We start from the raw sequence: 26,869 nt of genomic DNA, 5'->3' as shown, positions 1-26,869 counted from the left end.
ACACCTTATCACCCAGCCTTGGGGAGTCAGTTTAGCATCTTATCCCCTTGCTTGCTGGAACGGATGCATCCAGCATTCAGACTGTTCATGCTGCCGGTACCATAACCAAAAAAAAAAAAAAAAAAAAAAAAGCATTTTTTTTTTAACTCAAAGTCTCAATGCTTTTATTTAGTATTAAACCACAGATTGTTGGGCTTGTAAGTAGGTCACACTTTGTGTGGAATGACCCAGCTCTCTCCTTTGCCATCTGGCTACATAAATCAATGTCAGATGTATGCAAATATATCTCTGAGAGGAGACCCTGGAAAACAGTGTTGATAGACCAAGCACCAACCCCAGGACAGCTACCTGTCCTAGAAAAATCACCACAGCACAGGTTTAAATGTGATCGCACTGTCCATTATTTTCATTGGATGCTAGAGTCTAAATACGCTCTGCATCTGCTTCATTTATCTTAATTTTATTACATGCCCAGAAATTCAGGGGAGTTCAGGAACAGCATGGAGTGGGTGAGGAAGAGCATGTGATAGAAACTCTAAGGAGCACCAAGGGCAAAAAAATAATCATAGTGAGACAATGAGGTTTGTCTAGCTGTTTGTCCAGTAACCAACTGCCTGGTTGTCACAGAGCCACTGGGATTGGTTCTCAACTCTGGACTTCAGAGCTTTAACAGTACAATAAGGATTGGGGTTAATAATTATAATTACAAATGTTATTTATTTACTTTTTTATTTATTTAAAGGTAGCTTTGTTTGCAAGAAGACAGAACACAGCTGACAATAGTGCATGTAGAATAGAAAGAAAAAATCAGTGGAGAATAAATGGGGAAAATAAAAACAGAAAAGTGACTTGGAAGCAGGAAGGAGTAAGTTAGTAAACCACACACAGCACCCACTCCATAATAGCACGTATATTAGTTGGTGTTGAGCCACAGAGTCTGTGAGTCAAAACTAGCTATAGAGAAGAAGTATCCCTGGAGTAGCTTGGGCTTCATAGAAGGTTGGCATTGTATACTTTCCCATCCCTAGATGCCTCCATATACCTACACTATCCCCAGATCTTCACTGTTGTACACTTATCCATTCAAACATTTCTTGAATGCAGTTAATGGGTCAGCACCGTGCCAGGTTCTGGGGAAACCATGGTTTATGGAAAAACAAATGATCACATAAAGGAGTGTGGAGCTATAAGCTGAGATACCTTTTCTGAAGGAAAGGAACATGGTTCCAGGAAAATTTATTACAGAAAAATCCAGACTGGTCTGGATGGGGTAGGTATCAGGTAGGACTTCTTAAAGCAAGTAATTTTTTAATTGGAAGCTGAAGCTGAGTAGGAACTAAGTAAGTAAATGATGTGGGGTCCAGTGGAGTGAGGAGGGGTGTATGGATAGAGGGAAATCTTTCTAGAGCAAAAAAAGAGTGCATGCAAAGGCCCTGTGGTAGGAAGGACCATGGTATATTCAAGGAACTGAAAGGCCAAGGTAGATAGTGTACAGAAAGGAAAGAAGAAAATATAAAATGAGGAAAGAAAGGAAGACAGGGGTGAAACCCATACATTAGCAATTTTGGTTTTTATCCTAATAAGACTTAACCATGGGTGGGGGGGTAGTGACCTGAACCAATGTACATTTTGAAAAAAATACTATTGACTGAAGAGAACAAATTGAAGGAAAGAAAGGGCAAGCAGGATGCGAAAGATTAGTTAGGGCTGTTATATTAGTGCATTCAAGAGAGCCTGTTAGTGTGGACTTGGTTTGTGACAATGGAGACAAAAAAAAGTGGAAGGATGTTAAGAGGTGGGATTTGGTGCTGGGTTGGTGGTAGAGTGTAGGGAAAGGCAGGGGTCACAGAACTACCTGGATATGGAGTTTGTGCAACTGGGCGGATATTGTCACCTATCATTGGCCTAGGGAATTTCAGAAGAGAGCCAAACTGAGAATGACGAGACAGAGCCATGAGGGTAGTCTTGGACATGGTGTGATCGAGATGTTTTAGAGGCATCCGAGAGAGAAGTCCTATAGATGGTGAGGTATACCGATTTGGAGTTGAGAGAAGTATTAGCTGGGAATAAAAGATTTGTGACTCGTATGCACATACAGATATACATATAAAGGTGGAAGGGAGGCGTGAGCATGAATGAGGTTCCCAAGGAACAGAACATAGCAAGAGAAAGAAAAAGCCTCAGATAGAGACTTGAAGCATTTTCAAGGAGCAGCTTGGCCTGGGGTTATTCTGAACACAGCATTAAGGTTGTAGGGGCAAGTCTTTTTTTTTTTTTTTTCCTTACACCATGAACTTATATTTCATCCCTATTATTTTGCTTTGTTTTGGTTGGATAGACAACTATCCCCCCGGTTTCTCACTTTTGGAATTTCCTTGGTTAACTCAATCACCCCTGCCAGTAATGATAGAAGTTTCACCATAAATGGTTTTAATCGAGATGAAGAATACTTTTTAAATGAGTTAGTTTTTAATGAATAGGACTTTATATGTGTGCTAAATGATGCTTGTTACCAAAACCATTTAAGTATTAGTGATTGCATGCTTTTTGTCTTTTACTGGTCAATTAATCTGGCCTTGTCCTGTGAGATTAGCATGAGGTGCTGCCCATAGATAGTCTGAGAATTTATTTGAGACTGCCTGGTATTCATGCATGGTCATTTACTTAGAAATGACCACCTTGTATATTTTAGAAGATGACATCCTTTGGGGTGAGTTTTGCAAGCTCATTATGGCAAGCTACATCTAACGGAAAGGACAGGATTTTGAAACAGATAATTGAGGAAACCAGCAGAAAAGTTTAAGTTCATGTGATTCAATAGTTTTCATTGTCCAATACTGTGTTTTCATAGTACACATTGAATAAGAGGGTAAGATCTTTATTGACAGGCACAGTTTTCTTTCGATGATTTTCTGTTCACTGAATTTGGTAGTGATGGCATTCCAATGAAAAGTTGCATTTTGTTCACGTGGGCACACGAATTTGCACATGCTATGTGTGTCTGCCCATGTTTACTGTGTAGTTAAAACCAAGACATCAGTTGTGATCTCCCCAGAAGGAGCAGTAACTGTATAACTTAAGCAGCAAGTAGAAGAATCTGGGTTTTTTTAATGTAGGCAAGAGATAAGAATGTCTTTTTCAAGTTCATATGAAAGTGGATGATGGAGCGGCACTGTCTAACATGGTAGCCACTAGCCACAAAGGGCAATCTGAGTTTAAATTAATTAAGATTAAATAATATTAAAAATTAAGTTCTTGTGTCACAACAGCCACATTTCAATGGTCCAGTGTAACTGGTGTCTACAGCGTTGAGCAGTGCGAATATACAACTTTTCCACCATCCCAGAAAGTTCTAGTGAAGGTTTCTGAACTAAAGCAGGAATCAAATCCAGGCTGCTGCCAGTTTTTGTATGGCCTGTTGAGCTAAGCATGATTCTCACATTTTGAAATGATGGAAACACAATCGAAAGAAGATGATATTTTAGAACACATGAAAATCATCCGAAATTCAAACTTTAGTGTTTCTAAGGTAAATTTTATTCAACCCAGCCGTGCCCACTCCTTTATGTATTGTCTATGACTCCTTTCTAATGAGAACTGCCGGATTGAGTACCTTGAGACCCGAGAGCCTGCAAAGTCTAAAATATTTACTCTCTGACTCTTTACAGAAAAGTTTGCCAGTGCTTGAGCTGAAGGAGGGAAGGTAGCAATGTCACAAGTCTCCTTGACAGAGAACGTTCCGTGTGGTTTTCGAAAAGGAAATCTGAGGAAGGAAAAATGTATTCAGAGCGCGTGCCCTGATTTACTTGCTGTAGGATGCCCTGCCTTTTAGGTCGACTGGGGTAAAGTCTCCAGAAATGCTGGAGGTAGTTTTTAACGTGAATCCGAAGGGCTTCATCGAAACCTCAGCTTTCTCAGTGTCTTTTTGTAACTTTTTAAAGATACCATCTAAAAGTTCGCTTCGCTCTATAACGCGCTCTCCTCCCCATTGTCAAAACGCAAATTAAGTTCTCTCAAAGGTTTGACAGTATGAAACAAGGAAATTCACTCACCCTCTTGACAGCAATGCCAATTATCTTCTTAACCTTCTCTTGGGCGGAATGGCTGAGACAACGAAAAATTATTTTGCAGTGGGACTTGAGCCAAGTCAGCCTCAATCTGTTCTCATTATTATCATGTCTCCTCATCTCTTGAGAACGGGCTCACTAATAAGAATATGGTACCTCTTATTGGGCCACGATTAAATACATGCAGGAACTTCGTTAAGCCATTCCCTGTCAGAAATGCCACAAGGCTATTGAGAATTCCTGCAGGACCCCAGGATTGTATCTTCTTTACCTGGGCATTGACCTGTGCCATGCAAAGCACCCTAAGGAGCTCAGCTGACCCATTTGATGATGTTGATGTACAAGATTGTATCTGGGAAAAAAAACCCTCAGGAAATGCATTTCTTGTTTAAGCCTCTAAATCCTCAGCATTAGCCTTAAGCCTAACTGACTTCAGAGGAGTAAATCATCAGGAAAATCTGTGACCAAAGGGATTGTCCATGGCTAAGTTCAGGTACAAATGCTAGTCCCCACCTCAGTAGTGTGTGCCTTTGACCCCCCCAGTGTCAGTTCCAATCACTGGCTGCTAGGGGGTATTTCAGGTTAATGCCATGATGTGGTAAAAGGAACAGGAGCTCATATACTTCCAGTCTCTAAGATTTCTGAGCCTACTTTGGTTTGTACCGTCTTTGTTTACGTCCTCCGGCAAACAGAGGTTTTCAGAGTGTTCTGTAGGGGGATTTGAGGACATCCAGTTGGTTCAGTATAGAATTCCATGTTGATGCATGCCTGGAAGGAGTCATTGGAACAGTAATTCCATAGTAAAAGGACCTGAAAATCAGCCATTTTGACATTTAGCTTTCTTATTGACATGCATCAGATTTATTTAATTTAATTTAATATTAATGAATGGGAAGGTAGAATAAAATGTTTGTGAATGTATACACCACTTGGTTTTTAAACAAAACAAAAAAAGATATTTGAGTAAAATTTTGCATTACTGAATGGGTTTTGAAGTTATGATTGAGATCCCTGAAGCACATAGCAGCAGTTTTGGGAGCAAAAAGTATTTTTTCACCCCATGGAGTATCTAATGCCAGATAGATGGTTTTGTCAGAAAATATCATGAAGCCCATCAGTCTTTGATAATTGCTTCAAATTGTCTACATGTATATATAATCCAAAGTCTCTTTTTTAAATGCTTGTACTGTGAGTGGTCTTTGATTTATAACCATTGGACTAACAAATCGTATTAGCTTCATCAGGCATCATTTCTCGAGGATGTGAGGTGTAAGACAATAACAGATGTGTGAGTAGGAGTGAGAACTCTAGAAGTTGCGAGAGGAGATTCCAGTCAGAGGGAACAGCAAGTGTGGCTGCCCAGAGGCAAGGGGACCATTGGAGGAAATGAAGGAAGTCTATTACAATAGAAAGAGATTGGGAAAAAAGAAGAAAAAGAAAAGAAACTGAAAAAAAAAAAAAAAAAGAAATGAGGCCAAGGAAGAAAATGGGGCCAGAACTGGCAGATCACTGCAAGAGGCAATAAAAGCTTAGAGCTTTGTTCCAAGGACAATAGCAGCCATTGAAGATGCATGGTCCAATTTGTGTTTTAGTAGAATTTCTCTGTGATGTGGGGACTGAGTTGGAAAGGGGAACGAGGAAACCAGTTAGAAGGCTATTCTATAAAATAGTGATATTCTGGACAGGTAAGGATCATCCAATGCTTGTTTGATAGATAAAAATATTCCCCATCCAATGGCTCAGGATGATAAAGAAAACAATTTAGGCCCACTAACCCATTATATGCATTTTTTTATGTATTGTATTAAGTACCCTGTCTAAATGAAACTCAACGTTATAGTTTTTTTTTAATAGTTAAGAGTCTCATGAGAAGCTACTGAATGTGAGTCTGCATGTATTAATTATTATCAAATCTATCCAAAGTGTGGCATCAGTATATCTAGGTAGAGCATATGTTCTAGCCCAGATTTCACACAGGTAACACTGGGAGTCCCAGACATAAACTTTAGAAGCAAATCTGTTTTCCGCAGGTGGAACCCTCCACTATGTTCAGAGTATATAACATATACTCACGTTCGGAGCAAACTGAATGGGAGGTGAGGGCAGTCCTGCTTTGTCACCAGCCCACAAAACTATCTGCCACATGATGGACAGTCACATCAGATTTCATTAGAGTGTTAACCACAAGTTCAGCAGTGACCTTTCTGTCTCTCAAGTCTCATTTAAAATTTCTGTGCTTTTGTTTCTTAACTGGATGATTTGGCCTTGGCTTCCAGTGCCTTAGAATCATCACTCTGAAAGTATGGTCATTATAAATGAGGGGGGTCATCCTAATGCCCTCAGGACATACCTTCAATATTAGGATGCTGAATAAATCCCACCAGTTCCTTCTGTTATAATATGCCTCTTTTTCTTGAAAGCAAAGCCCTAAATTAAAAAGTTTAAATGGCAACTTAGTTTTTGATAACTGAATTTTTATGAAATAAATTCAGACTTACGAATTCACCTAGTAGATATTGCTTGCCATTGGCATATGACCTTTGAATCGACATTTTATTGACCTAGGCTTGGAAGGACTGAGACTTCCAACAGCAAAAAAGAAACTATTACTGGCTGCAATAAAATTGTGTGGCCTTAAAATTCCAATTAGAGCACTTGTTTATCCTTACTCAGGGAAATGGAGAGTTACATAGGAGATTTAAATAAATTGTGGAACACTTGGTCCTGAATAGTGTCCATTATGATACTTTAAACAGATTAAATTTAATTAGAAGTCTCAAGTTTCCTGAGTGTCAGGAAAGGTGAAAATGCGGTCATAGGATGTAGAGACTGGCACGAGGAAAAACAGCCAGAAATTCTGAACTTGAATTTCTTTGCATGTCCTTGTGCTACATCATCACTTAAAAGTTGATCCTGATGACCACTGACATTTTATAAGCTCGAGTGCAAAGTGCACCGTATTCCTTTGCCATGGATTAAAGCACATGATAGCTCTTGAGCCAGATTATAAGAATCCCTATCATAAGATTATGAGAAACGAGAGGGAAGAATCAGGATTGAAAGCCTGACCCAGAGATGACTCTCTTGTTTAAAGAAAATGTTTGATCTTGCTTTCAATGCATGGCTTCCTGAGCAAAGATCTTTACTATAATAAGTAACTGTTTGCAACTTTACCACATGGATTAGTCTGAGTCCTTAGGGAAACACAAAAGGGCTTAGTTATCTGATTACAAAGACCCACATTCCTCAGAAAGCACCCCATGTTGGCAGCTGGACAACGCAATCAAGAACTGTCATTGTGGAATCAAAGCAAACTCCCAATTTTTTATCACAGCTCTAGTGGGTTGAATGGTGGTCCCCCAAAAGATAATATCCACATCCTAATTCCCTGAACCTATGAATATTACCTTATTTGGAGAAAGGGCCTTTGAGGATGTAATTGAGGTATGGATTTTGTGATGAGGAGATCATCCTGGATTTTCCAAGCGGGCCCTAATTCCAATGGCATGTGTCTTTATAAGAATGAAGCAGTGAGAGATTTGACACAGAGGAGGAGGGATCGTGAGCACAGAGGCAGAAACTGGAGGAGGGCAGACCAAGTCAAAGAATGCTGGCAGCCCCCACAGCTGGAAAAAGCAAGGAACCAGTTCTCCCCAGGAACCTTTGGAAGGAGTATGGCCCTGCCAACTCCTTGATTTCAGACTTCTGGCCTCCAAAACTGCAAGGGAATGGAGTTTTGTTCTTTTAAGCCAACCGATTTGTGGTGATTTGTTACAACAGCCACAGGAAACTAATACACCAACAGTGGATTCGGTTCCCTCCATTTATTGGTGACATCCTAAAGTCTGCACTTCTGGATGAGGTATCTTAAAAGTCTTTCCCCTTCCATGCTCCTGCACATCCTTTTGGAATATTCTCTGTGGCAATAGTACAAACCATTACAACCACATTTCTTACAGATTGTTTGTGTGAAATCTGCAGAGCTCAAAAAAATATTTGATCAAAAGTAACTCTTCAGTTAGTGAATTGCCTTCTTCTTGAGTTCATTCATTCCACAAATATTTGTCAAGCGTTCGCTATGTGCCAGGGCATTGTTTCTGAGTAACGGAGATCTGGTGCGGAAGAAAACTGGCAAGAAACCCCACTCCCGTAAAGTTTCATAGGCAAACAATAGGTAAAATAAAGAAATAAAATGTATAGCATGCTGGGAGGAAGTAAAACTACAGAGAAAATTAAAAGAAGAAGGAGGGATAGAGAGTGGAAGTTTTCTATTCTTTTTTAAAATTTTTTTTATTTAAATTCAACTTAATTAACATATACTTTATTATTAGTTTCAAAGGTAGAATTCAGCGATTCATCAGTTGTATACAACACCCAGTGCTCCTTACTTCAAGTGCCCTCCTCCATGCCCATCACCCAGTTACCCCAGCCCCCCACCCACCTCCCCTCTAGCAACCCTCAATTTGTTGCCTATAGCTAAGAGTCTCTTATGGTTTGCCTCCCTCTCTGTTTTCATCTTATTTTATTTTAGTTCTCCATTCTTAAAGGATGATCAGGAAAGGCTTTGTTGAGAAGGTGACCCTAAGGAGGTGGTTCTATAGAGAAATAGAACCAATAGGAGCTATTATTAGGAACCGGTTCACATGCCTACGGAGGCTGACAAATCCAAAATCTTCAGAGCAGATGTCGCAGTTCAAGTCCAAAACCAGAAGCTGCTGGAGAACCAGGAAAATAGCTCAGTTCAAAGGCTATTAGGAGAACTCTCCCTTACTAGGAGGGTCAGCCCTTTGTTCTATTCGACTAGTTGGACATCAAGCAGCTCCTGGGGTGGCTAGGTTTACTAGTATGTGTCATACACACACTCACCTAAAATTAAGAAAGAGCTCAAAAAGATAAATAACTAGTTTCACTGAGAAACTAAGCATCAAACATGATTATGGCAGACTCCAAAGCCTGCTTTCTTTTCATTTATTTATTAGATTTTTTTTTTTTAGTACTTCTAAAAAAAAGGTACTTGAGCTGTGGACTCCCAAGTATTCAGGGCTAATCTGTGTTTGTTTGTTTTTTAACTTATTTTCCCCAGTGTTCTGTTCACATCTCCTAGAGCCACTGAGAATTCCCCAGCATTTGCAGGACCGCTGTAAGGGCCCATAAGACTGAATTGAAGCAGCGATTGTGGGTCTCCTCCTATACAAGCTGAAACACAATCCTGTACCCCAATCGGCCTATCCAAGAATAGTGTGAGCTTTTAAAGATGAAAGGGACATGGTCCCTGCTTTAAGTTCTCCGGTAATCTCATTAGGGCGATATAACCAAGTGAAGTGATGACATAAGGGCTAGGATCTGTGACATTGACATAGGTAGACAAGAGCTCAAAAAAATAAAAAGAAGAAGAAGAGAAAAAAAATAGAGAGAAGAAAAAATAATACTTGGTTCTGTAGAAAGTACCCAGGGAAAGGACATTGTGAGTTGAGTGGAAGAAGATATGGCAAGGAGGTCTAGGGAAAGTGGAAAGTCTGTAAAGGGCCAGGCTCGAGCAAATTATCTCAGAGCAAAACATGGTCGCCCTCTTCAAAAGTTCCAAGATTTCATAACTCCCAATAACTTTGGCCAGTATGCTTTTTTTTTTTTTGGAGGCAATAAATTCATAAATGCTATAAGAGCAAATTCAACATGGAACCCTCCATTGATTTAATTTTCTTTTTAATTTTGTAGATACCACTTCATACTGAATCTCATCAAGAATAATATGACCTGATCCATCCATCATACCGAATGACTTCCCCCTTTTTAAATTTGAAATCAGTTTTTATTTTATATGCAGGCATAGCATCCCACAATAATTATAAGCAAAAAAAAAAAAAAAAAAACCCAAGCAACTAACTAATAAACCACTTTCCATCAGCATTTTCTATGATTGCAATCTATCTGCTGAAGTAGCCTGGTGTTATCTCACAAGGCAGCTTCCTTCAACTGTGTGAGTAACGGCTATTAAGTCCTTTTATGGAGTCATTTCTAAAACAATACACTTTGTCATGTTACCTTAATTACCTTTTTAGCTGCAGCTATATTTTAAAGAACAGACCCCCTTATCATGATTGTTATAAGACAAATTCTTTTTCCCCTTGTGGGAATCATGAGGCTGTGTTTGCCTTTTTCCTTCTAAAATAGATCCTTATTAAAAGATCAGCATAGTCAGAGTAATTGAGATCAACAGTTTTCTTCATTCTGTGTTCAGTTGACTCCTGAGCTTTTACTGACTTTCTAGCACTATCCTTCCATAAGACAAATCCTTCTTGGGGCAGGGGCTCTGTAGCAAGCGTGTTGGTGAGCATGTGCGTGCACCTCCCGATTTATAATCTCGGCTCTTATGCTTGTGCTAATTGATATTAAAATCAGAATTCCAGGGTAAATGCTAATAAACGAAATAAGTTCTGAACCACACAGGTCACAATTTCTGACAGTTGTATTCATGTGCGTGAAGCTATCAGGCTTTGCAGTTCCAAATTCAAATTCCCCACTGACTCTGAGCTCACGTCCTTGAATGTGTGACTCATACTTGGGGTAACTTCTCGGAGTCATTTTTTTAGGGATGTTGAACTTGTTTGGAGGGGCTTTAATTTGATTCTTTAGCTTTGTGCAAAGAGCTAGTTATCTGATGTGGTCTGAGGTTTGGAGTAAGAAGGGAGTAAATGTAAATAAGACATTAGCATTGTCCAGTTACTAGCAGAGTTAGAATTGATAGCTTTATCTGTAGTTCTGAAAATACCTTGGCTTATGTGGCCACTGTTGCAAACTGTAATAAAATTGAAACAAAACAAGGAAATGATGACATCGATGTAAAATAGAATGAATTTGACCATTGCAAATGCCATGCTTTACCATATTCTGAAAGCCTAGAGAGAATGGCAAGGGCCCGCTTACTCATGCACAGGGATAGGCAACTGATCAGTAAAAATGCTTACATAGTAAGTGAATAATGATATTTTTAATATGGATTTTTGACATTTGGATCAAATTTGGTGTTCTTTGTCAACTTTATATCAAATAGAGCTAATTATTGTTCATTTCTTGCTAATGACTATTGGCTTTGACTATTTGTCAATCTAGCCTTACAATTTATTCAGAAGTGGTTTTGAATCACATATTGTGCTTTGTGGCAATGCAAAATCTCCTATTGAAGTATTTTTTATTATCTCATATTGAATGAACTAAAGAGTATGTGGATTCAGTACCTAACAGTTTTGATTCATGGACTTGACAGTGAAATGATTTCAGAATAACAACAGGCCAAAATATGAAAGAGAAGAAATCACAAATTCTGAATATGTATTCTTTAATTGGTTAAATTGCACATTAAGGTTTTTTTAATATCAGAAAACACAAAATTTACTGAGATGAAACTATGAGTATTTGAATTTGGAGAATGACAATATTTCACCCTTTTGTGTTTTACCAAGTTGTGGCTAAATCATGACCTGATAGCGTCATCTAGACAAAAAGTTTGAGGAAATTCTACACTATGAATATAAAGAAACTCTGTTAGGCATTATTTCAAAATCAGGACATCCTGGCTTTGGAAATTTTCATTTTGTGAAAGTTAAAGTTAGACATTGGCAACCCAATGACTTTTACTTTCCTGCTGAAACAAAATTAAATATTAGGCCAGTAGTTGAGGGCCAACTTTTTTATTTCACGCCCCTAAAAATTGAACATTCACCCCACCTTAGGCATATTCATTTACTTATTTATTCATTGTAGACTAACGCATACCTTCATTATAAATGAATGTATACACAATATGTAAATATATTTTACAATTATAATGAAATACTAATGGAAAAGGATGAAATAAAGATGAAAATAGTATTTTATTTATTAATGATTCAAAACACCTCTCTGCTGTCAAAGTGAGAGCACGTGTGTTTGAATAGACTTCATGATTTTCAAATGTCTTGGTTTAACACTGTGATTCAGAAATTCAAAGCGCTGGCTCTGAGTTTAGGTATTTTTTTCAGTACTTGTTTTAATAACTGTCAGTGCTGGAAGAAAAGATTCCTTGCACAGATTTGAAGATTGAGATGGAAGAATGCATCTCAGCTGTGTTTATTGCATCACTACATCCCTTCTCATTCAATCCCATCCACCAGCTGTAGAGGTTTGACTTTATAATGGCTGCTTAATTTTTAAGTGTTCTGCTAATTATAGTGGCTTCACACATTCATTAACATGCTATAGTTACACACTTAGGGCAAGGTTTGCTGTTGGCTACAGAGAAGTAATCCATATTTCAAAGAGTCTTCTTAATAATACTATGTTTTAGACTGATCCTTTGGTAGTATCTGATTACTATTATCTCATGATGTAGGAAAAAGGGAAAGGTCAACTCTGCCAGTTTTTTATTGGTTAGCATTTGCATAATTGCTAATATGGTCCATCTTCATTTTTTTTTTTTTGCAAGGGTTTCATTCCTCTGATGAGGGTTTGTTTAGTTAAAATAGGCAGAGTAGCCTGTAAATCCATTTAACATGGCCACATGGGAACTGAACAGGTTACAGGATGCCAAAACTGAACACATAAGCAAGGGCACCACTGTTTAACACTTGAAGACATGGGACCCTCCTCTTTCCTCAGAAGGCCTTGAGCACCATGTGGCACCCATAACCATATGACAAACACTAATATGGTACCAGTGTCAAACTTTATAATAAGTATGAGTAAAGCTACATTTTCTTGCAAGTGGAAGCTCTAGTATTCTTTCCTCATATTCCAGTGGATCGTTTTTCTATGTATCCTCTGAGCATAAACATGCCTCCTTGGAGGGTACAGGTTTAGGGTACAGGAGGATACTAGATCATTTTGCTCCCCAAGAAAATAGATCATGAGTTCTTTTGGTGACTAGAGAGTTCTGGCATTTTGGAGGCAGGGAAGATACTTGAAGTGCCCATGTTGTAAGCATTATCTCTTCGAACGTATCTAAGCATATTAGATCTGTCCATTTTTGCTTTATATAGTTTGAAGATATAGTTATTAGGTGCATACATATTTACTGTTGCTATGTTCCCCTATTAAATTGATCCTTTTATCAATATGAAATGTTCCTCTTTAATTTTTCTAACCTTAAATTAATGCTCGCCAATATAGTAGCCACTAGCCTTGTGTGTCTATTTAATTTTAAATTAAAGATAGACAAATTAAAAAATGTAGTTCCTCAGTTGCACTGGTCACATTTCAAGTGTTTACGAGCCACATGGCTAGTGACTATTCTATGGGATAGCACAAAAAATATTTCCATTATCTCAGAAACTTCTATTGCACAGAGCTGGCTTAAAGCTACTTCATCTGATATTAAAACAACTACATTTTCTTTTAGTTAATGAATGCATGGAGAATTAGACAAGTCTACAATCATAGATGGAGATTTTAACACACCTTCAAAAAGCAGGAAAAAATCAATAAGGATATAGAGGATTTGAATAACACAACCAACATAATCTAATTCATACATTTAATACATTACCTCTAACAACAGTACAATACATATTCTTTTAAGCACATATTGGAAATTTAGCAACATAGGCTATGTGCTAGGTCATGAAGCAAGTCTCAAAACTTCAAATTATTAAAATCATACAGAGTATATTCTTTGTCAATGCTAGAATTAAGCTAGAAATCAATGACAGAAAGATAACTAGAAAATCCCCAAATATTTGGAAAATAATCAACATGCTTCTAAATAACCCAGGGGTCAAAGAAGAAATAAAAATTAAAATGAGAATGCCTGTATTTTGAACTGAACAATGATGAAAATACAACATATTAAAATATATGGAATGGGCGCCTGGGTGGCTCAGTTGGTTGAGCGACTGCCTTCGGCTCAGGTCATGATCCTGGAGTCCCGGGATCGAGTCCCACATCCAGCTCCCTGCTCGGCAGGGAGTCTGCTTCTCCCTCTGACCCTCTTCCCTCTCATACTCTCTATCTCTCATTCTCTCTCTCTCAAATAAATAAATAAAATCTTTAAAAAAAATAAAATAAAATATATGGAATGAAGCTTATGCAGTGTTTGGAAGGAAATGCCTAGCTTTCAGTGCATATATTAGAAAGGAAAATAGGGTGACAGTCAGTGTTCTAAACTTCCATCTCAAGAAAACCAGAAAAGAAACAGCACATTAAACCCAGAGAAAGAAGAAGGAAGCAAACACTAAAAAGAACAGAGGGGTGTCTGGGTAGCTGGGTCAGTTAAGTGTCTGACCATTGGTATCAGCTCAGGTCATGATCTCAAGAGTGTGAGATGGAGCCCCTCGGGCTCTGCACATGTGCTCTTTCTCTCTCAAAATAAAATAAAATAAAATAAAATAAAATAAAAACAAGAACAGCAATCAGTGAAATAGAAAATAGGCAATAATACAGAAAATCCAGAAGGCTAAAAGTTGGGTTTATTAGTTGAAAATTATTAATACAATTGATAAAACCCCCTGTAACACTGATTTCTCTCTAATGAATTTAATAGCATTCATTGCTCAATTAAGAAGCTTACTTTGAAACAGTAATTTGCTGAACTTCCATGCAGGTCCATTCTCTTTCCGTTATGCTGGGCTTTTTAAAAGCCTGCTTTTCATCATTAAGTTGAATCATAATAAGCATAATCAGGATAATAAAAGTGCTGAGGGAAGGGAGAACATTGAGAGAAAGCAAATCTGTGAACTCAAGGAGGTGACATTAAAATGAGTCTTTCAAGGGCTTCAGTGGACAGTGTAGAGAGGGAGGGACAATTAAGTCTTCATTTTTAAAAAGATGAAGAAAGACATCTCCTCTATTTCACCTTTCAGGAAGGTAGGAAAAAATGATTGACAAGCCACAAATAATTGATTTTAACAGTGGGGACAGAGCAAGTGGTAGGTCCACTTGATGCCAAGTCTCCCTGTAGGGGAGGCTTTGATTACTGAAGGCACACATCAGGGGTTATGTAACTCCATAATCGTGAAACCCAGAGGAACTGGGAAGACACCTAAGGTCTGGGTTTTGCTATCACCATAGTGGTGTAACTTGCTCATTAGTGATTCTCAAACTTGAATGTGCACGCAGATCGCCTCGGGATCCTGTGGAAAAGCAGGTTCTAAGTGAGGAGGGCTGGTGGACTTAATAACATGTCCACCTTCATCATCTGACTTTATAACAAGCTCCCAGGCGATGCTGATGCTGCTGGTCCCTGGACCGCACTGAGTAGGAGGATTCTAACTCAGAAGCCAGAGCTAACAGCCCAAACACTGCCTGGTGACAATGGCTGTCTCACCTGGCTTGTGTAGTGTTGGTGCACACGGTTCAGGATTACTTACTAACATTTATGAAGTGTGAAGTTTCACGTAAGCATGTGAAGCTTCCCTTGGCTAGAGTGGGCCTGTTTCCATGCATGGCAAGTCAGCTGGAGAGGAGGAAAGCCATGATTTACCTTCTGTCATAAGCCTCACCTCTATCACCCTGACCCCTTGCGCATAATCTATGGTACTTACTCATCAGCCTTCCTAATCTCAAGGGCTCTCAATCTTGCCTAAATATTGGAATCACTCGGAAAGCTTTCCGAGGTACTGATGGCTGGGTCCCATCTCCAAAGACCCTCATGTCTTTGGTTTGGGGTGAGGCTTGGACATTCTAAAAGCTCCCAAGTGGTTCTAATGTGAAGACAAGGTAGACAATTTCTGTTTAAATCAATTTAGTGAGGGGCACCTGGGTGGTTCCGTCAGTTAAGCAGCTGCCTTCAGGTCAGGTCATGATCTCAGGGCCCTGGGATTGAGCCTTGTGTCAGGCTCCCTGCTCAGTGGGAGTCCGCTTCACCTTCTCTCTCTACCCCTCCCCCTTGCTCATGTGCTCTCTCTCTTAAATAAATAAAATCTTTTTAAAAAATCAATTTAGTGACCACTGCAGCAAGATTTTTAGCCACCATCTTCAGAAATTCTGATTCAAAAAGTCAAGACCACCCATCCCCTAATATTGGCAGGACCAGAGAGGCAAAAGTAAAACCCTGTTTCTTCCCACCCTCACCTCACCCCTGTTCTTTCTTGTGCCATAAAGGATCATCTGTGCATAGGTGTGGATATCCAAGGTCTCTCCTTCCTCCCCTTCAAATGTCCACCCCAGGTGACCCCTTAGACTCAGGTATGTGCAAAATGACTGCAAGGTCACTCTCAAGAGGACTGGCCGTGGGAAGCAGACTGTGAGGGACTGGAAAGGCGGCTTGGGGCCAGTTAGAAGGGAATTCTGGTATTCCGGTGGAGTGTTTTCTGACACCAACCAATTTTCTGAACCCAGCTGGGGGTCCTACAATACAATTCAGTTCTGATGCTAACTACTGGGAGTTAGCACCCACTCTACAGCTGAAGTGTCCAGTCCCACAAGTCTGCCCTCCTTGAGATGCTAGGCTACCTGTACCTCTGAGCAGCCAGCTACAAATCAGGGGTTCCCACAACCCCCTCTTCAGGTTTGATCATTTGCTGGAATGTCTCACAGTACTAAGAAAGACACTTGTGCTTCCTGGTTTATTATGAAGGATGAAAATGAACAGCAGATGGAAAAGTACATGGGGCACGGGCTAGAAGGGTCTGGAAGGACAGAGCACAGGAGCTTCTGTCCCCACAAGTTGGGGTGTGCCACCTCCCAGCATGTGGATGCTTTCTGCAACCCAGAAATTCTCTCAGTGCTGTTCTTCAAGAGTTTTTATAACGCAGTCTCCAGCTACCCACCTTCCCTGGAGAGTGGTACCGGGGGCTGGAAGTTCCAATGCTCTAATCACTTGGTCCTTCTAGCCATCGGCCCATCCTGAGACTATCCAGGGGCCCTACCTAAGTCACCTCATTGGCAAAAACTCAGACGGGATGAAAGGGACTCCTTATCAATCACAAAAACAAACAAACAGACAAAAAACCCCCACTCCTATCACTTAGAAAATTCTAAGGGTTTTAGGAGCTCTGTGCCAGGAACCAGATACAAAGACCAAATCTTATGACACCCCATCTGGTACGCCAGCATTCCAGAGGCTGTGTTTCCAGAGGAGCTTGCCCTGTGAGGAGCGTGTGCGTGGAGGAGGTCAGAAGGGGGCTGTGAGGAGCCCTTTGTCCAGATCTAAGAGTGGTCTCCTAGGAGGTCTGGGGTGGGCCTGAGAGCCTCATCCACAGTCTCTCCCAGGAGATTCTGAAGCAGACGATCCACAGGGTCCATTGGGAAAGACAAACCCTGCAAGAGAATCAGAACCAAAGAGGAAAAGTTTCCTCTCTTCCCCCACACCCCCCGCCCTGCCCCCGGCCTCTGTTTAACCATTCTCAGTGCTAGTCAGATCCTGGAAACCTCACTTGGAGCGTCGAATGGGGAATTTGTCATGCTTTTGCAGATGCATCATGTTCGGGGAAGTTGGAAGCCAAATACTTGGAGTTTCCAAACGGTCTACCCCAGGAGAGAATGGCTGTAGGCTTCGAGAAATTTAGAGAGAGGGGCGCCTGGGTGGCTCAGTTGGTTAAACCGCTGCCTTCAGCTCAGGTCATGATCCCAGGGTCCTGGGATCGAGCCCCACATCGGGCTCCCTGCTCATGCAGGAAGCCTGCTTCTCCCTCTGCCTGTTGCTCCCCCTGCTTGTGCTCTCTCCCTCTCTCTCTCTCTCTCGCTCTCTCTGTGTGTCAAATAAGTAAATAAAATCTTTAAAAAAGAGAGAGAGAGAGAAAATTAGAGAGATTCAGGCTGGCTGCACCCTCTGCTTCTGGGAGCTCTTTCCGCTCGAATGCTATTGTCATATGTGGCCTGAGAAATAAAAGAGAAGCCAGACATTCAAGCGGGTACTGTCTGCATCCGGGTTTTCCCCCCAGAAAGTCGATCTAAGCCCTGGCTTCAGGATTTTGAGATAATGGGAGCTTATTTGATTGAGTTCTTTCTGGGTGTCCAAGCAGTGTCTGCGGGATTGACTCTATCACCTTGATGTTATGCAAGGAAACCGAGATAAGGCGACTGGCTAGGAGCCCAAGCTCATGCAACTCTCCACCAGCCAGAGTAGAGAAGTGAAGCAGGGCACCTGGCCCTAGACTCATGTTCTGGAAACCACTAGCCTACATGGTCTCTTTAAAACACACGTGTGTAAATGTCCCGCAACTTTCCATTGAAACTCCCAGCGGAGTCTTCTTTTGTTGAGTGCAAAGGAGAAGGGCTATGCTGTTAATGTTTGTCACAGCCTTAGGCCTTTGGCCTCAGGGCAAAGCAAACCACTAAAAAATACCCATGGGCGCATTTCCTACTTCCTCTTACAAAGCCAGGAAATGTACTCAGTGTTTAAGGGGCTGCTGTTGTACCAATAGTGCTCATGAATCATGGATATATAGGAACACCCAGGGGTCAGTATTCCGAAGAAACCAGACTGGACTCCCCTTACCTGGTCAGGAAAAGATAAAAGGCTAAATTATTCAGAGCAGTTAATCGGTGATTCTCATCCTAAATATCTGAAGAAGTTGGGAATAAGAATTCCCCAGCCTGCTCCCAGAGCCCTGTCTCTGGCAATTCTATTCCAAGCACATTCTATAAAGCAGAGCTTTACAAACTGGCAGCCAGGCTGAAATAACCAGCAGACACAATGTATTTGACTCACACGTTGTTATAGTGGGGTTTTTAATCTTTACTATTCTTTCTTTCTTTCTTTCTTTTTAAGTAGGCTCCATGCCCAGTGTGGAGCCCAGTGTGGGGCTTGAACTCAAGACCCTGAGATCATGACCCCGAGATGAAATCGAGAGTCAGATGCTTAACTGACTGAGCCACCCAGGTGCCCCTTTGTTATTCTTTTATTTTCTTTTTGAATTTGATCCCAACTTTTAAAAACCAGGAAATTTCCCATTTTAAAATGTTTCCTGGCTTCTTTTGAATATTGGAAGACCTGGCCATTTTGCGTCAAAGTTCCCACTTGGCAGTACTTCTCTGGAGCTGGGGAATGAGCTCCCCCTTTAGATGGTCGTATGCGCTCCCTTTAGCCCCCGTCACCACCACAGCCACATACCACCACCAACACTGCTTCCTCCTATAGGCAGTAGCATTAATAACTACTAACTTCCTGTTGTTCAAGGTCCCTTATAATTTATGATATGTGTATATGCTTGTACAAGCCCTGCCTCCACAGGTCATACCTAGGAGATGATTGTTGCTTGGGGATTTGTACCAGATTGCAAAATAACCCTGAGTGCCCACCCAACCTGCAGTCCCTGAGTGCCTTACCCCAATGGCATGGTTTGCTTTATGCATGCCAGTTCCAATGTATGGTGGTAGATGTCTGGGACTTTGATCAGGATTCCATGGCTATCTAGGCTCATCCTGAAAGACTGCCATGATTGATTAGTGATGTCTGCCACGGTCACTGCACCTGCTCCCATCAGCCCTATGCTTCCATCCCATTTCCCTTTTTCTTTATTTTGTAGTTCTTCTTTGCCTCTTAATTTTTCTGGCATTTCAGCCACGTCTGAGCTATGTGTTACTCCTAAGCTGTAGCTACCAACATTAGTATCTTCTTGTTATATCCTGCAAAAGACATGTTGATTGTTTTTCTAACCCCCAATTGGAGAACTTGAGAAAATTGCCCCATTACAGAGTATTTTTCTTCATGAACAATGAAGCTATCCTCCAGGACTGAGCCACGGAAACCCAACCCCCTCTCACCAGGCAAGAGTCTATTGTCTTGGGCTCTGCCCCTGGAAGGGAGAACAGCCACACTGCCCACGCTGTTCAACTACCTTATTCCCCTTGTTCTGGAAATGATGTCGGGGCCCATCCCAAGAAGTGGAGGGAATCCTCAATGTGCAGGACCCAGCTGACTGCATCCTGGTGTTCCCAGTGTTCTCAGTACGGACCTGGGTGTTCAGGAAACCCACCCTACTCACCTCTTCCTTACCTTCAAAAGTCATGGGAGCATAGGGTCAGTCCTAAACAAAAAGCAAACTGTGAGGAAAGAATCACCTACCTTTTCTGGGATTGATGGTTAAGTGTGGGCAGGGTCACTTCTACAGACTAAGATTGGAACATGCCAGAAGTCACCACAAACCTCCAAAAGCATTGTTTGCTCTCTGATTTCCCCTGCTCTTTCTTCCCTTGTAATGTTTATAGTTTTCTTATACTGTTCACCTGCCATTTCTACCTTCCCAGTGCTAGATCCTATAGGCAATGGGAACTTAGTACAACAGCATGATCACATCCCTGGATGCCCCCAGTGTCTGGAGGTGGGCTCTGATTTTCTCACTGCTCCTGGATAGTGGGCAGAAGTCTTTATAGTGCAACAGTCCTTATGACCAATGGGGGGACAAGGGCCTTGGAGGTAAGGTGAGCATCACACAGCTGCTGAGTGGAAGTATCCAACCTGTCACAGGGGTGCCTGGGGTGCCTGGTGGCTCAGCTAAGCATCTGACTCTTGATTTTGGCTCAGGTCATGATCTCAGGGTCATGAGATTGAGCCCTGGTCAGGCTCTACGCTCATGGGGGAGTCTGCTTGAGCTCCTCCCTCTGCCGCTCCCCCACGTTCTCTCTCTCTCAAAAATAAGTAAGTAAATCTTTAAAAAAAAACAACCTCTAACAACTGCATGAGTTTAAAGACAACACAAAAACACATATACATGTTGAAGTTTCTTAGAAGTGGCTTATCCAGGGAAAAAAAGAGCATTTATCAAAGGAATAGTAGGCAGTGAAATAGAATATTAGTCCATAGGTGAACACCTGAAGGGAAAAAATTAAATGCCCAAGTCGTAAGGGCATAGTTTGACAATTTCTTAAAAGGTTATAGTTACCACTTACATCAAGATACAGAATATTATCAACATCCCAGAAGCTTCCCTCATGCTCCAGTCCAATCAGTATCACCTTCATCCTGAAGTAACCACCATTCTAACTTCAGTCAATATTGAGATTAGTTTTTCTAGAAGTTTCAGAACTTTATATTAACAGAATCATACGGTCTGTAGTCTTCTGCATCTGGCTTCATTTTTTTTTTTTTTTTTTTTTGCTGTTGTATGTAGCCATAGTTGGTTTCTTTTTCATTGTTATACAGTATTTGAATACATTACAATTTATTTATCCATTCCATGGTTGATAGACACTTGGATTGTTTCCAGCGTATGACTATAATAAGTAGTGATGTTATGAACGCTTGTACTGCGGAGAGAAAGGTAAAGACTTAAGAATAACTGCCTCTGAAATAAAAATTCAATACAATCAAGGAAAAGAAAGCATTTCCCTAGAAAGATTCTCTTCTATATGAATTTCCTAAATGATGACACCCAGAATGGGATGCTTTCTGCCCCTCCAGCAGTCTCCTGCACTGAAACATTTTATATGGTTGAGTGGGCTCTGGCCAAAGTCTTCTACAAAGAAAATGCTTCCCCCAAGCTCTAAACTTTGACTTAGCACACAGCATTTCTAGTACTTTCTAGCATTTCACCACTAGAGGGCAAGAACGACTCCGTGATGCTTGGCTTTGCCAGACCTGGAGTCAAAATGATTAATCATGGCTAGGCAAAAACAAGAAGCCAGAGAGAAGGGGGGAAGAGCACAGGAAAGCAAAATAAACATCCATAAACTTAAACTGTTCTGGGTAGGGAGAGTATGAAAAATGTCACCCATGAGTCACTTTCTTTCTTTCCGTCTTTCCTTTCTCCTTCCAGTTCTTAAAAATGAGTTGCAGGGTCCTCACTTGTTGAAACCACCACTTAGCAAGGCGGGACTGGGTCAGACAGATCGCAAAGGATGTTTTTCAGCATAGCCTAGAGCCTTGATTAGGGAGGGAGGGAAGCTTATGAACTCTCAAAACCCAGGGTTTCTGAGCAAGCAACAGGGAATCCTGCCACCTCTTCTGCCCTACAAGTAATATTTCTTCCACTAAAACCACAGCGTTGACTAAAGTCAAGACACTGGTGGGTAAGCTGTGACACCTCTCGTCTCTCTCCCCCTCTCCCTCCATCCACCCCCTCTCACCTCCCACAGACTTACCCAAGATTACAGACTGAGATGTGTTGCTTTTGTTGGGGGGCGGGCAGAAAAGGGGGAAGGCAGGGTAGGGAAATTCATTATGAAGCCAGTTGCCTTCAGACTATTTATAATAAATTTCTACTAGAAAAGGACATTTGGCTGACAACCGTTTTCTTCTGCCTGGGCATGACCAAATACAGTAAGAATTCAAAATGAAAACTGAAAAGCAAGGAAGAAGAGCCTACAGCTGGAGCAGTCTGTTTTCACATCCCACGCTGGCGAATGACAAACTCAGAGAGGAGCCTCCTGTGTATTCCCTGTCCCCATTCTCTCCTTTTGCTTCTCTGAAGGGCTAAGAAGCCTTCAGTGTTAGCCAAGGCTCCTTCCTGCTGCAGCTTAATTTTCCTTGTGTAATTTTAAATACAGATCATGTCTACAGCGCAGCAATTAATGGATAGCCTAAAGACTTATTATTTCAAACTAATTGATATGTAGGAGAAGTTTAAATAACATAATAGGGAGAGGGGAAATCTTAATGATGTGTGCACAGTGAATTTGGAATTTCTTTTTGTTGTGATAGTAGCAAAAACATCTGATTAATAAGGGGATGTGACCAAAATGTAGAATTGATCTGGAAATCTTTCCCTCCTGACATTCTTGAGCATGTGATTTGGAAGGGAGGAAGATTCAGACATTTCAGAAATGGGGATGAGGTGGGGTTCAGGTCCTCCCCACCACCATCAGTTCTAGAGTATTGCTCATAAGAGAAGTGAAGGCTAGAATATATTTCAAGTTGTGCTCTTAGGTAAGCAATAAGAAATGGGGAAACGATGCTGGTATTTCTATTGTAATTTTGTGGCCAAATCCCTCTCTTGATTTAGACTTGGGAGGGAAGTCTATAAAGGCCAAGTTCACCCAGCTGTAACAGAACTTATTCCAAATCACCAGCTCTTCCTGACTCAGGACTCCCTCCAACTTCTAAGAAATACAAGAAATGTGTTGTAATTAATGACGTTTCTGGCAAAACAGGACAAGACAGAACAACTCACCTTTCTAATTTCTCCATTCTGCATTCTAGCAAGTTTAATAGGAAGGTTCAGAACCTCACTAAAGAAAGAATACTCTTCAAGTGGGGGAAAGCAAGAACATCTTATTTTAGGAAGCAAGTGAGTAATGTATGATTGGAGCCTATGATGGCAATGTTTTCAATGTCAGAACGAGGCATTTGTAAGGAAACAGAATTCATACCAAGCATAAAGAATAGAGGAGAAAATCCCCTACTTCTAAAATGTACTTTTTTCACACTGGATTCATACTATACACTTGATCTTAGCCAAAAGGCCGAGAAGCGATTCACCCTGGATTCATGTCATGAAAATATATGATTGACTTTGGCCAAGCCACTTACACTTTATGGTCTTCAGTCTTTTCAAATATAAAATTACCACATGGATTGGTGACTTTTTGGGACCCCTCGGTGCTAACCACATACTTTATTTTGGTAGCCCTAGACGTGTTTAGTTTAAGTAGACATCAGGTGTATGGAATTGAATAAATAATAATCCTTAGTTCGGGATACACCCTTCTCATGGGTCCACGCAAGATGATATTGGTCTATTTATAATATAATTAATACCAGTGAAATAATTATACAACACAAAAACAAGAACACTGGCTTCTCCCCGCTCTGGTATCCCTGCCTCTCTCTCCCCACCCTTTTATCCTCCAAGGTAAATCTCAATCTTGTATGTATAATTCTTGTACTTTTATATTTGCATAGGTATATGAATCCACATACATTATACATATATGCACATACATATATACATGTATATACATCATATGCACGTGTATTCCTATGATATTTTATTGACATTCCTGTGGTATTTTATTTTTTGGTTTTAGTTGTTCTTAACTTCATAAAATAGCATCAAATGAAGTTAAAAGTATCATACTGATCTATGAGAATATATGTAAATTTATCATAATCAAGTATTATACCGTATATAATCTTTTGAGACCTATGTTTTTCACTTAAAAATATATTGATAGATGAACAGAAAGTGCACATATATTCACCAAAAGATATGTACTAGAATGGTCATAGCTGCACCGTTTATAATAGCCCCAAACTGGAACTGGCCAAATGTCCATCAAGCATTACATCAATAAATACAACATAACATATTCACACAATTTAACTATACAGCAATGAAAATGGACACAATGGCATACAGAATAATGGATGGTTTCCACAAACAAAATATTATGTGAAAGAAGCCAGATACAAAAAAAGTATATGTGATTTATTACATGTATAAAGATAGGGTGGGGGACAGGGTGGCTAGTGATTGGAAGGTAGTAAGAAGGGAACTTCTGGAGTGTTGGTAATATTCTTTTCCCTGATCTGGGTGCTGGTTAAATGGATGTGGTCACTTTGCGGGGAAAAAAAAAAACAAAACAACTACCCATAAATCTATACATTTATTGTACCAGTTATTGTTGATACTATTTCCAAAACTCAGTGACCTAAAATAGTAAGTATACAATATTAGTCATAAGTTGGTGAGAATTCTTCTGTTCTTGATTGGACTCAAACATGTGTTATCTAAAAGCCAGGTATGCTGCTCTGCTGATCTTGGCCAGACTGTCTTTCAAGTTTGGGGGTCAGCTGGCTTTAGGCCAGTCTAAGATGGCCTCAGAACAACAAGATCTCTCCAAATGGTCTCTCATCTGCCAGTAGGCAAGCTCAGGCTTGTTCACATGTTGGTAGTAGGGTTCAAAAAGCAAGAGTGGAAGCACAGGAGGCATTTTAAAGAAATGGCACTGTGTCACTTTTGCCATATTATATTCACACACAAAAAGGGCACAAGTGAGGAGTGAGGAAATGCAGTCTTTTTAAAAACCGACCTACTACAATTATGATATATGCACTTTTCTCTATGTATATATACTAATATGTTTTTTAAAATAAAATTAAGGGGCGCCTGGGTGGCTCATTCGTTAAGCATCTGCCTTTGGCTCAGGTCATGATCCCAGGGTCCTGGGATCGAGCCCTTCATCGGGCTCTCTGCTCCACTGGAAGCCTGCTTCTCCCTCTCCCACTCCCCCTGCTTGTGTTCCCTCTCTCACTGTGTCACTGTCAAATAAATAAATAAAATCTTTAAAGAATAATAATAATAATAAAATAAAATATATGTCTATACAATTTATCTACATTGCTGGGTGTGGCCCCAGTTTGCTTTGACTTCTAACACTCTATTCCATGAATATATTACAGTTTGTGTATCCACTCTCCTGTTGATGGGCATTTTAGGGATTTCCAGGTTATCACTCTTATAAGCAGATCTGCTGTGAACATTCCTGCACATATCCCCTAGTATGCAAACTCTGTTCAAGATTTTTCTTGGCTGTATACCAAAGTGTGAAATTGCTATGTCATAGGGAATATGAATTTACAAAATGATACGAAATTGTCTTCCAAAGTAATTGTACCATTTTACATTTCCCGCGGTAGTATATGAGAGACCGTGTTGATCCAGACACTTGCCAACGGTTGATTCAAGTCAGTCTTCTTACTATTTCCCATAAATAGGTATAAGATGGTATAGCATTGAGGCCTTTTTTGCCTTTCTCTGATGAAGAGAATGAAGAAAATGATTGTTTCTTTTTGTTTGTTTGTTGTTGCTTTGGTTTTAGCCATATGTGTTTCTTAAGTAAAATACCTATTTGTATTTTTTACTTATTTTTTAAGCTAGGTTTTTTTTCTCATTGCTTTATAGCAATTTTTATATATCCTCGATCTTATGCTTTTCTCAGATGTTTGTGTTGTGAACATCTTTGTCAGTTCATAACTTGTTTCTCACTTTATTCGAGGTGTCATTGGATTAACAAATTTCTTAATTTAAAGCGTTTAATTTTTGCTTTAGTGTTAGTTATGGAGGCTTGGTTCAGCAACACTTAAATACCTCAAGGTCTGAAATATATTTATTTATACTTCTAAAAGTTTTAATGTTTTAGTTTTGGCTTTTAAATCTTTATTGGAATTTTATCTTTGCACGTAGTGTGTGGTGAGTATCAAATTTCATATTTATTTAAATAGATGGCCATCTTTTAAAACTTCATCTATTAAATAATTTCTTTTTTTCCCATTGGTCTGCCATGCCACCATGTTCATATATCAAAATTCCATACATCCATGGGTTAATTTCTGGGCTACCTATTCTATTCCGTTGGTGAACTCGTCTATTCTTGTGTCTGAACCAATCTCTTGATTACTGTAACTTCAAAACACAGCCTGTTTCTGGTAAGATGCCCCTCCCTATTCCTAACTGGCTCATGCACTTCTGAGGCCAGCAGTTAAGAAAAGTGAGCTCATTCTTGATTGGCTCAATAGCTTTAATTCATCTTAAAGAAGCACCAAATCTGGAACTTTTTTGGTCAATATCATCTGCTGACAAAGAGAAAATATTTTAAAATAACCCAGCCTGTACTTGTTCAGCTTTCTTTCCACATTATGAAAATCATAACAAATATCTCTAAGCCCATGATTCTCAAACTTTAATATACATGTGAATTACCTGGAGATCTTGTTAAAAATGCAAATTCTGATACAGTGGGTCTGTGGTGAATGGAGGCAATACCTCTGGTCCTAGGACCACACTTTGAGGATCGAGGCTTTATAAAGTGATTTTATCCCACACAGCTGAGTTGGAGAACTTTTTCTTCTAGAGATGGCCTTCTAGCTATCTTTTGAAAACATTTTGAATTTTTTACCTCAGTCTTCTGTTAAGTCAAAAACCTTTCTTGTTTCTTGTTGAGGTCTTTTT

General features: G+C 40.1%; 1 protein-coding gene across 5 annotated transcripts in view; it reads left to right on the top strand.

Annotated features, from left to right (window-relative positions):
• Positions 1–26,869, top strand: part of PLCB1 (phospholipase C beta 1) — a 714,547-nt gene that overhangs the window by 660,134 nt on the left and 27,544 nt on the right. For 2 of the 5 annotated variants that reach the window (XM_027621230.2, XM_027621226.2), the window contains one exon: positions 9,783–9,966. The exons of the other annotated variants lie outside the window; for them this stretch is intronic. In XM_027621230.2, the coding sequence (XP_027477031.1) occupies positions 9,783–9,815 (33 nt within the window). In that variant the 3' untranslated portion in view covers positions 9,816–9,966. Of the gene's footprint in view, positions 1–9,782; positions 9,967–26,869 lie in introns of those variants that run through there. 5 annotated transcript variants of the gene reach the window in all.

The sequence above is a fragment of the Zalophus californianus genome, chromosome 8 (genome assembly GCF_009762305.2).
Source record: "Zalophus californianus isolate mZalCal1 chromosome 8, mZalCal1.pri.v2, whole genome shotgun sequence".
NCBI classification, from domain to species: domain Eukaryota; kingdom Metazoa; phylum Chordata; class Mammalia; order Carnivora; family Otariidae; genus Zalophus; species Zalophus californianus.
Note: the sequence above shows the minus strand (reverse complement) of the source record. Positions and strands in the feature narration are given on the sequence as shown.